Source organism: Mytilus edulis, chromosome 1, assembly GCF_963676685.1.
Source record: "Mytilus edulis chromosome 1, xbMytEdul2.2, whole genome shotgun sequence".
NCBI classification, from domain to species: Eukaryota; Metazoa; Mollusca; class Bivalvia; order Mytilida; family Mytilidae; genus Mytilus; species Mytilus edulis.
The window spans coordinates 64,243,003-64,255,907 of NC_092344.1; the positions used below are offsets into that span (position 1 = coordinate 64,243,003).

General features: G+C 33.7%; 1 protein-coding gene across 1 annotated transcript; it reads right to left on the reverse strand.

The window, feature by feature from the left end:
- Positions 1-1,511: 1,511 nt before the first annotated feature.
- On the reverse strand, positions 1,512-12,802 carry LOC139527101 (protocadherin Fat 4-like). The gene is made up of 7 exons (XM_071322404.1): positions 12,781-12,802; positions 10,938-11,183; positions 5,684-9,779; positions 4,504-4,617; positions 3,820-4,149; positions 2,856-2,887; positions 1,512-2,070 (listed from the first exon to the last, which is right to left on the reverse strand). The coding sequence occupies exons 1-7, from the start codon at positions 12,800-12,802 to the stop codon at positions 1,715-1,717; spliced, it is 5,196 nt and encodes a 1,731-aa protein (XP_071178505.1). The 3' UTR covers positions 1,512-1,714.
- Between the last annotated feature and the right edge of the window lie 103 nt (positions 12,803-12,905).

Here is a 12,905-nt window from a genome sequence, read left to right on the forward strand (position 1 = left end):
GAAACGATTATTAATGTCTAGACTAGAGTAAATACTAGCCATCCAGAGAACATAAACGACTGAAACAATTACTAGTGTCTAGAATAGAGTAAAGACTAGCCATCCAGAGAACATTAACAACTGAAACGATTACTAGTGTCTAGACTAGAGTAAAGACTAGCCATCCTGAGAACATGAGCGTCACCTCAAAGGCGAAAAGACTTTTAGTATCTATTAGACAAAGTTAAGGAAGAAGACATTTGTGTAAAGAGGAAAAGTGTCACATTATCTCATTTTTTTCAGTTTCAGTAACAATTTAAAAGATGTTTCGTAGTTATTGATTTGAAATAAAATCTTGAATGCGTCTAAGTTTTCTTTCATTGCATTGATACCTTATCAATGTTTTTGTATGATAATATACATCGCATGACTATTTTGTCTTTTTTGGTTTAATTGCCAAATTCTGAACATGTTGCTGTTAAAAGATAACATTGTTGTTAAATTATAACACTTTTATGTACATGATTATATGAGGAATGTTCGTGTATATAGTTAACACTGTGCGGGACAAATTTGCAATTCAAGAATTGGCAAATCTGACTCTTTCGGTTTACAAGATATCACAAATATTTTTTGCCCTAGTGATAGATGATCAAAAATTTAAATTTTCCCATATGTCACAACATGTCACCGTTGTCACTACAGTTGATTAAAAGTACATTTCCCATGGCAAATTTAAAAATTTCTATGGGAATATTAGAGTTCCCATCGGAACTACAACTGTTATCTCAACTTTTTTGTTGCACACATCTTGTACATTTGTCTGAAATTGGGGACTCACGTGAAGACAAACTTTAGAATATTACACTTGAAACGATTATTTATTTATTGATGGTTCAATGTATAGGACAATAGTAAATAATAGTTATTAACGTTGAAATAACATAACAAATTTAACAAAGACAAAACAAGAAAGTCGCATATCTGCCTTTGGTAAGGTCATATTAAATGTATCTATTGTTCGTCCTCAGTTTGATTTTTTACAATGATCATGACAAGTGGCGAACAATTTAATAGAGTAAGAGCAAAAAGTATGATCTGCGTGCACACTTAGATTTCTTAGAATAACCTAAATCAGGTACGCTGGTACGCTCATAATTTTTGATAAGACAAATAAATAAAACGTTTGAAGGTTTTAAATCAACAAAGAACACAAAGGAATAGTATGGAACGCCATGACTGCCTTATGTTAATGATCAGCATTATATGCAGTGCTCTCAACATTATATGCAGTGCTCACACCATTATATGCAGTCCTCACAACATTATATGCAGTGCTCACAACATTATATGAAGAGCTCACAACAATATACGCAGTCTTCCAAACATTATATGCAGTGGTCACAACATAAGGCAGTCGCGTTCCATAGAATAGCTGAACCACCATGATTAACACTGCCTGGTGGAGTCGAAAAAATAGTTTTGGCACAATAACATAATTTTATTAACTAGATTAACAAATATCTCAGCAAACAAAGTACATACTTGAGAGTTGAACTTCACTTACATAAACATCAAACATGTTTATGTTCAAAATGTCTTCAAATAAGATTGTATGTACTAGTATAATCAAAACAACGAAAGTATATATAACCAACCTAATAAAAGTTGTTGATAGTTTGTTTCAGTAGCTTATTTTAAGTAATATAGTTTGGACATTTACGGACAAGGCGTGTCAATAATCGCTGTACCTTTGTACCTTCGTTGAATAGGCAGTTAAAGAAGTATTCAACTGATCGACATCCGGCTTATCATCTCTGTATTTAAATATCCAGGGGTTAAGCTTCTTTTGTGTTAAATCGCTCTTCGTGCGGTTAAGATGATATGGCAAAGGTGGCCCGATTGGCTTTCTCAAAGTCTGAAATCCTAAACCTGCCTCTTCCAGCATTTCTTCCCATCTTTCTTGTCTATTTTGGTATTCATTTTGTGTACCATTTATTGACGTGCACGATGCGTTCCATGGTTTGAACGGCCGTGAATGTCTGTTGTCTGGATAGTCTTGGTCAGATAGCATGTCACTCTCGCTTGGAACTAGCAAACAAAAACAAACGAGTTATAAACGAATAAATAAATAAGTTCTCATATATTTTATGATAGTATGATACTAAACCCCTAACTAGAGAGATTGTGCCTGATATTCATATGATAAAGACATAACCTTTCGGCAATCAGTTTAATTGAGGTCTGGAACTGGCATGTCAGTTAACTGCTGGTAGTCTGTTTTTATTTATGTATTATTGTTATTTTGTTTATTTTCTTTTGTTACATCTTCTGACATTGGACACTTCTCTTGAACTGAATTTTAATGTGCGTATTGTTATGCGTTTACTTTTCTACATTGGCTAGATATATAGGGGAGAGGGTTGAGATCTCATAAACATGTTTAACCCCGCCGCAATTTTGCGCCTGTCCCAAGCCAGGAACTTCTTTTCCCCCTTGAGAAAAATCCCAATATGAAAAAAAAGGCTTAAAGTTATTCCCAAAAAGACATTTTTTTTCCAAATCAGTGCAGTCTCTGTAGTAATTAAGCATAACTATAAACTAAAAAAACACTCATTTAAACATTTTTCATGCCTAAAATGACTATATGTGCAGATTTGAGGGTCTATTTATGTATCATCACTGACAACAGGGGGTTTATGTTCAAATGAAGGTTCACCTCTTGAAAGGGGTCTGCAAATTGAAGTTCCAGTCAAATTCATGGGTTATTATAAATTTCCCAATTTGATAAAAATGACGTATATTTTCCCAATAAAAAAGGGTAGAGGTAGTTTTGAAAAAAGCCAACAATATCACTGCCATAGAAATCCACTTACATTTAATAAAAAGTTTTGATGATCCAACAAATCTAAAAAAGACAAAAAAGCAATTAACAAATACTAACTTGTTTTAGTACAGTTTAAGGGTTATTAATAATACATTTACAAAAACCATAATGACATTTTTCCTCTTATCAATTATACAGAACTTTGTATCTTCTGTTTTAAGAAGTGGTCGTCAATTTAGAATTAAGATTTGACGTATATAATAATACATGTATACTTATATTACAATGTTAATGTTAAAATTGGGGAATGTGCAAAATCAACCATGCAAATTATTTTATACTTTTAACATAAGAAAATACCTGTACCAAGTCAGGAATAGGACATCCGTTCGTTTGATGTGTTTGAGTCTTGATTTTACCATTTGATTAGGGACTTTCCTCTTTTAATTTCCTCGGAGTTCAGTATTTTTGTGATTTCACTTTTTTGACATGTTTATCCGTCTTGCAAATTCTGTTTAAATATAATTAAAGCATGCCGTATTGAAGCGCAAGAAAGTCAGGAAGTATATAAAAAAAGAAAATGTGGTATGATTGCCAATTAGAAAACTCAGCACAAGAGACTAAAGGACACAGGAATTAAAAACTATAGGTCATCGTCCAGTTTTCAACAATACACAAAGCCTAAACCGCATAGTCAGCTATAAAAGACCAAGAAATGACAAATATAAAACAATTCAAACGAGAAAACTATTAACGGATTTATGTACAAAATAATGAAATATGTCCATCAAGTGCATACTAGTACAACTACTTCAGCAAGCAATTTTTACGACGTTATTTTCATTTTACAAATTTAACGTTATAGTTTTGACTGAAGCCGACACATATCAGCGACAAATATCAGAGTTACAAATAAATTAAAGTATTTGTCTTATTTTTTGTAAAACTATAATGACCAACTCATTGTCATGACAAACATTAAAACGGTACACTATTGTATAAATATTTCATACCCTTCTGAACTTTCCCTGGTGCAATAGAAATATAATGACAATATGATGGCTAATAATATCAAACTGAAGATGATGGTCAATACGACAGCTATTCCTACATCTGTCTGGAACCAAGATGGCGGGGAAGGTTCTTCCTGTCTGTACGGACTAACCGAATTTACAGGAAAGGTATCAAAAGATTTAGATTCGAGAGGGTATGCTGGTGTACCATCATCTGCTCGACGAAGGACTTTCAAAATGTCATTTTGCGTTAAGAATGATTTTTCTTTCTGAACCCCTTCTAAACTATCCGTTGTCCGATCTTTTACAACGTATACTAGTGATTTCGATCTGAAATAAAAACAAAAAGAGAATATATATCAATTAGTTTTATATATGTTTAGATATTTTAACTTTAGGACAGATAACAAATAATAATAAACAAAATTAGTCCGTTACAAACTTCATTGAATACATGTGGAGTGCTTAATTTAAGGTATTTAATCTGTTTACCTAAATATATGTCGTAATGTCAGAAAAACGAGTTGTACTGTTCCCTTTTCGAACTTGTACGTGTTGCTAAAGTTGTCTTGCATATGCTAAGATTGAGTAAACAGTGTAAATTACCAAACATTATTGTGAATAACAATATCAGAATCCATTTTTCTGATTACATATAATTATATACATTTACGAGAATCTTACCCTGTTGACAGCAATTTTCGTCTGCCCACGACAGTATCTCCGTCTATTATATCCCATATCCCAACTCGATTTTCTAGAGGAAATAATGCCTGCAATGCATACTTTAGCATATTCCTAAAAAACATTTTAAAATATGCACGTTTGATTTATCACTCATATTAAAATAAAGTACTCGGTTTTATACCGTTTTTGAGGATTAGTTTACTATTTTACAACAGTGGATGCCGAGATACACCGCTACATCGGAATCGGGTTTTTTAATTTATAACTTGTGAAGGTGAACTAAAATTATCTCTGTCCGTTCAAGAGTTCTTCTAATAACTCTTCGAATATTCCATTGAAACGCCAATTCATAGTTCCACTCGGCAATCCTCGGTAGAATCCGCTACGGAATCGGCCGAGTTGAGACGAATGTCATAGTTCCTTTTCAACGTACCCTCATTTTCGATGGCAATCTAAATTAAGTGCTTTAATTTGTGTCAATCTAATGCATGTATGTAGAGTTAAAATTTCATATTTATCAATCAGACCTCATTTGGAATATCCAAAAAACATTTGCAGTCTTGTTTGAAGGCTTTGATGAATGAGAAAAAACATACAAAAGAATTACAAAACAGTCAGAAATAATATAAAAAAATATTCTTAACATAAGAATATGAATGACCTTGAAATAATATTTTCAAATCCAATTTCTGGAATGTTAGATAATTTGAAAGAAAATATATGTATATTGAAAAAGGGGGCATTTGCTTTCAAACAGATGTTACATCGTTTAAACGTGGAAAAGAAGAAATATTTTTTATATTGATCAATTTATTTTATATATAAAGAATATAGCTTAAATTGCAGCATTCATATCCCTCTCATCGTGTACAATGTACTGAAGAATATTTGTTTCATATTCATTGAGTTTATTCACTAGTCATTCTAAAATTTTAATTCGGACATTTCTGTAGCCTTTGATAATTTTTTGTTTCGTCTTGACAACGTGCAGTACAGAGAAATACACAAGCTCAGTACATTTGCTTTTCAAGTAAGTACTTCATTTGTCCTTTTAACTTTTTGGTTCGAGCGTTAGCGATGAGTCTGTCGTAGACGTACTGCGCTCCTGACGTACACAATTATAAGCATGGTATTTAAAAGTTTGATGATTTTGTTTAAATAATTTTTATATTCACACCTTTGCACCCTAACAGTAGTTACTGGAACACCATGCTCTATTACCACCATATGTTGGTTTGGAATCAGGGTATCAACACGAATTACACCAGCAGCACTATTCCATGTACCATTCGTCTTCGCTTGAGCTATACCCCACATAACATATCGAGTATCCCTGTATAAAAAGTTTTCATTTTGAACAAACAAGTCGCCCCTATCCGGGTGTATGTCAAACACACCTCCTTTATTCATTGTTAAAAACCTTACGGGGTCTGCTAATGACTGGTATATTCCAAAATCATGAGGTGTGAATGTTGTTAAACTGTCGCCATTGTGTGCATTTACTGCACATTCCAATGAAAAATAAGTAGCTGGTTTATCCTCGTATGGTTTGGTATCCTTTACATCTATAATATTAACCACTACTTCAGCTGTTGCTGTCCTTGAGGGATAGCCTGCATCCTCAGCAAATATAGTTAAGGCTAGATCAGATATCATTTCATAGTCCGGTATAATTTTAAGGACAAGACTTGATTTCTCATTTTTCATTTCAAATAGAGCATTTGCCAGAGGATCTGATGGGTCAATGAACAAAGTAATGTTTCCATTTTCATTAATGTCCTCATCTGTTACTGTGAAGTGTACTACAGGTAGACCAACTGGACTATTTTCTACCACAGAAATTTCTCTATATGGCATTAAAAACCAAGGATTGTTATCATTTATATCGTCAATTATAACATGAACTAATTTATGATAGTTTGTTTTATTATTCATGCTGTCTACGATGAATATGGTTAAAAAATACTCATCTTCATCCTCCCTGTCGAAAAACTTCTCTGTCCTCAATATTCCGCTAGCCTGCTCGATTGAAAATAAACTAATACTGTCTCCACCTAACAAACTAAAATATGCTTGGCGTTGTTGACCATGAATATTATCCTGTAGTACTTTGCCAACATACGTTCCTATTGAAACATTTTCTGGTACACTGAATTCAAAATGAGATCCTTGATTGATTACGGAAGGATAAATTGCTATATTAACTTTAGCCGTCGCAATTAGCCTAGGATATCCGTTATCTGCTGCTTTAATTACAACTTTGTGAAAATCTGCTGCCATATGAAGAAACGCATTCGTCTTTATTTCTCCTGTGCTTATATTTATCAAAAAGAAATTATCTTCATTCCCATCAATTAAAAAGAAATCAATTTTCGAATTCAAATCTTTATCAGAATCGGTTGCATGAACGTTTGCAATCACTGTTCCTGCTGCAATAAATCTGTCAATTTTTACATCATAAATCGCACGCGAAAATATTGGATTGTTGTCATTTACATCAATTACAGTTACACTTAATGTTGTTGTCGATGTTTTAGATGGAACACCACCATCTTTGGCTAATATTTCCATATTATACGTTTCGGTTTTTTCTCTATCAAGTTTTTCAGATATATAGATATGACCTTCTTGCAAATGTATTCCGAAATTTATTTCATCATTCCCAGATTCTATTGAATATGTCACCTTGCCATTTAAATCAAGATCAGGGTCATCTGCTTGTAGTTGGTAGATGATGTCTCCGATATCAACATCTTCCCTAACATCAACATAATAAATAGTTTGTCGAAAACGAGGCTTATGGTTGTTTATATCATTGACCTTAATCATAACCTTAGCCCTACTACTACGTCTGGGACTGCCGTTGTCAGTAACTACAACTGACATTACATAACCCTTCTGTACTGACGCGTTAAGAGAGTTGTTAACGGATATTATTCCGGAAGTTGAGTTAATGACAAACGAATCTGAATGTTCACCAGCAACGATGCCATATTCTAATTCAGCGTTTTCGTTGACATCATAATCAACAGCTTCTACCTTTCCTACAGAGGCATCTGTCTTTGCATCTTCGTCAACGAGAAAGATGTAAGCAGCGTTCGAAAAGAACGGCGAATTATCATTGACATCGAACACGTCAATTTCAATAGTCAAAATATCATACAAATTTCTATTATATCTGTTTACGCATTTGACAATCAACTTATGACGTTTTATATTCTCTCTGTCTAGATTTCCAGATATAATTATTTCCCCAGTATTAACATCCGTTGAAAAATATTTTGCGTCATTTAAACTTTGTAAAATGTACTCTAAATCTCCAGGGATGTTCCAGGTCCCTTCCGTTGCCCCATTTAAAGTGGCATCTATGTCGTAAACTGTGGTTCCAACAGTTATACCTTCACTGATGTTTATTTTCACCCTCGTTTCGTAAAGTTTAGGCGATTTATAAAACGGAACAACGTCAACTGCTACTAAAATGGACGATGACCTTGGAGGACTCCCTTGATCCTTGACTTCTATCCCAATTATGTAATTATTAATGGATTCATAATCAAGTGGACTATTTACGACAATGTTGGTGTTGTTTAATCGGAATCCGTTTGCAGTATTTCCAGATATAATGATATACATCAAATTGGCATTTTCTGCAATATCTTTGTCATCACACTGTACTTTCGTTACTATGGTACCACTAGTCTCGTTTTCATGTACATTTGCTGAGATGAAATGTTGCTGACAATATGGGTCATTGTCATTTATATCAGACACTATAATCGCCACGACTGTTGATGTTTTGTCACCTGCCCCATTGTCAGCTACTACTGTTAAGTTATATTCCGGAACGTTTTCACGGTCCACACGTCTACCTAGTATTATATTCCCTGACTTACTATCAATAGTAAAAGAGCCATCATTTCCGTCTGTTATTTGATAATGCATTTGCGCATCTTTATCCGGATCTTCCGCCTTAACTGCCAAAATAAAAGCACCAAGAGGGGCATTTTCATGTATTGTATATTTAAAAGGACTACCAGTAATAAAAGTGATTGGAAATTCATCAAAGTCTTTTACAAGAACGACAACTGTTGTGGTTCCGGTTAATGACGGTTTGCCTTTATCATGCGCGGTTATTGTTAAGGTATAATCTGCAATAGCTTCAGCATCTAATGCTTTGTTTAAAACAAGTTCCCCATCTGTTGATATAGTGAACGTATTTCCGATGTTCCCTGATTGGACGGAATATACCATATCTGCATTAATTCCAACATCGTCATCCTTTGCAAAAACCTGACCTATGCTCGTTTTTATTGGGATATTTTCAACAACTGAAAATTCGTAGAAATTGTTATCAAATGTTGGTATGTTATCGTTGGAGTCCTTTACCCGAATATTAATTGGACTTGTAGATGTAACTTTTGAAGTATTATCCGTAATTTGCAATGTAAGCGAGTACGAAGGTGTCTGTTCTCTATCAAGTTTCGAGATCAAATAAATATCACCAGACACATCATTTATACCAAATACACCATCACTGTTGCCAGATTTGATAGCAAATCTCATAAACTTGTATTTAGACGTAGATTTGACGACATATATGATATTTCCTATCTTGTCATTTTCATTTATATCTAATGTTTTTGGTAGCTGCAAAAATTTAGGTTCTCCAATGACATTTACTTGGATATGACCTTGACTTTTTTTTGGTGGAATTCCGCCATCAAACACGGTAACCTCCAAGTTGTAGTCAGGTTTACTTAATACTTTAGCCACAACTACGCGACCTTGTGAGTCGATTGTAAAATCCAAATTTGTATTTCCTTTGTTAATAGTATATGACAAATCACCATTTGGTCCCACATCTGAATCAGAGCATTTTAACTCGTAAACCAGATCTCCAATGATAGAAGATGAAGGTACTTCTACACTTGCAACTGTTTTACACAAGGGACCTTCTTCGTTTACATCATCAACCACTACTGTCAAAGTTGTTGTTCCTGTTTGTTTATCAGTTTTTGATTGGTCAATCGCATGAATTTCTACCAGATATGAACCTGTTGTTTCGCTGTCTAATCTAGTCACTGGTCGGATTATTCCACTGTCTTTGTCTACGGTGAAAATGTCTGAATGGGTAGCTATTGAAAAAATAATGACCCCATCATCGCCGTGATCTTCATCTTTTGCCTGCACTTGTGTTATCGATGTTCCTGTTGCAAATAAAATAATACATGACAAGATGAGTGATAATTGTTTTATTTGTTTTAAAAATTGTTCTATTTAGTGGGTCTCATTGGGGTCTAATCGTGACGCGGGATTGTCGATTTTTTTGTAAGCGGGACACGTGAAAGTGACATTATTGTGCCGTGAAAACGGGAAATGAAAACTTCCGGGACACGGGAAATTACAAAACAAAAAGAGAATTGCTTACTTACATAGTTTAAGCGGGATACGGGAATCTGACTAAACAGTAAGCGGGATCCGGGATCAGAACCCCCCATTGAGACCATCTATTTAAGCCATACAGCTCCGAACGTTTCTACGTTCGTGGCTTTCAAATGGTTGAGCGTTCCTGATGAAGAAAATTCAGAAAAGCTCGCAGAACGCATGCAATTAAATCATAACAAAATTATAATTTATGCTTCATAAAAAGAATTTCTTCACGTCGTCCATAATTATTGTATTTTCATAAAACTTCGGATAACGTTATGTCCAGATTACGAAATGTCGTTACCTCAAATGAAGACATCGTCAAGTCACACGTGTTTAAAAAAAAAAGAAAATATGCTTCTGGTAGGTTTCTAAACATACTTCATACGTAATATAGTATAATGGGCTCTGCTTAATACAGATGGTCTCTTAAGCCGGTTTGACTGTATACTCATACTATTTATGTTTATTTTGTACAAGAATTGACATAAATAATAATCATTTAAAAGTAACAAGATATACACATATAAATGAAAATAACCCAATACGATCATATGTGTTGGTTTTATACCATATGCATACTTAAAAACTAAAAGACTATATTCAGCATAAAAAATATAATTCTCTCTTTCGATGATTGGCAGAGAAAATGATCAGAGAAAAACTATTAGGGAGCTACCATTTGATTTTTATGGGGGGGGGGGGGGGGGGGGCTAGGATGGAAAATTGTGTCCTGCATTGTTTTTTTAGCTGTAATCTCTGTCCTGCCTGTTTATTTTTCACTCTGTTCGGTCCTGCCTTTTTTTTTTTAGTTTATCCTGACTTTTTTTACCCAAATTGTCGTCCTGACTTTTGTAAGTGTCTCATCCTGCCTTTTTTTTTTACTCAAAACTCCTGTCCTGCCTATTTTTATCAAATTTCATCCTAGCCCCCCCCTAAAAATCAAATGGTAGCCCCCTTACTGAATACCTTAATTTTCATTTAATATGGATATAATGGCTTGCCTGAAGTTACATCTTCTAGAACAGAAACAGTATAGGATTGGCGAACAAACATTGGAGGGAATTCATTGACGCCTATAACACTGACCAAAACACTGGCTGTCGTCACCAAAGGTTTGTTGCCACCGTCACTTGCGACAACAGTTAGAAAACACGAGTGTTTACGTTCATAATCGAGTTGGCTATCTGTTGATATTTTCCCTGAGTTCTTATCAACAGACATTCGGCAGCCGTCATCCGTATTTTCATCTAAAAATAATAACAGAAAATTCTAATGATAACCTGATTATTGATAAGAACGAAGCATAACCATATATATACTGTGGATTCATTTTTATTCGTGGTATACCAATTTTCGTGGGTTTCGTGGGTCACAGCGAACCACGAATTTAAGAATTCAACGAAGAATAATCCCGAGAAATGTGTAGGAGTCGGATGTTTATTTCCGGTTATGTTAGGCAGTTCTAGTATAGTGTTGACTAGCGATAAACATTGTAACATAACACGTGTTTTTTTATTGAAAGAAGATACAAGTATTTGATTAAATCTATAATAAATTTATCGAATATCAGTGATAATTTACTTTTTAAAATTGATTAAAATTGCAAGTTGTTAATTACCGTCTCATAGTTTGGTTTACCAGTGAATAAAAATCAATAGGATTAAGTACGGAGATATTGCCCGTAGGTAATATTGTTTATGACAGGAACATTTATTTTCAAACCTTATACGTATATCACTGTTTATTATATCGTGATTAGGGAAATGAGCTTTCAATCATAAAGTTTTGAATGCCTTATTAGAATTCATACAAGAATTTATAAATTGTAAAACAAACAATTAATTAGTTGTCTCTGTCCATTATTGTAATCGAAGTTATCAGTGAGCACTTTAACCTAGAATGACCAAGCGAGGATTTTGACAATTCAATGAATTCCTTCTTTTTTGTTTTGTTTTATTATTGATCAAACCAAGGAGGTTATTTGATCTCCTAAATCAAAAGGAAATCCACGAATTACGTATCTAATTTTTTGGTGTTGTAATCAGCAATCCACGAATTTACGTATACCACGAAACGTCTTTTTTTCTCTATCCACGAAAATTGATACCCACGAAAATAAATGAATCCACAGTAATACATAAATAATTTGGAATCTGTTCGAAATTTAATTCACAGATAAAATACTATTTTTGGCGTTAAAGAAATATGTACCATTATTGACCTTATTCGAAGCACAAATTTTAAACATAACTTCGATAAAATTTTCACGTGAATCATCGCAAATATACTTTTACAACTACCAGTAGTTTATTTCGGGAAACAGTTTATATCTGTCGGGTAAAAACAACTACCTTTATGACAGTATGCGTTGCTCTTTAGCTGAGCATGAGGAATTTAAGAATGATATCTTAAATCTGTAGATTCGTACTCAGAAAGAGTAACCAGCTGGTTCTGCAATTATTTTTGACCATATGTATCTTGTAACCAAGCAATTTAGATTGTCAATGAGCTGGTCTTGCAGAAAGTATTAAACTTATCAATATAATTACTTATAATGTTGTCGTCCTGAATGAACATTTTATATCTAGAAATTATACGAAAGCCGAGAAGGATCATTCAAAAGTCAAAATTCATATTCCAAATTCATAATTCATTATTCAAAATTCAAAACCCAAATATCCTGTATTAATCTATCCTGTTTCCCTGTTCTTGAGAAAGCCAACAAATATTGCACATTAATATACTACTGAAAGCTACTATGTTACAAAGTGTGTTAAGAATACGAATTCATTAAAACAAGGAAACGGGTCCGTAAAACCTTCATAGGAGTACATCCAACTTTACCATTTGAAACCCTTGGTAACATTTAATCTACGTTATATATAAGATAGAGTGATAAGATTAAGGTTTGGATTTCAACTGTGATAAAACAGAATTATCTTTCTTGATTTGCTAGTTCAAAATTTTGA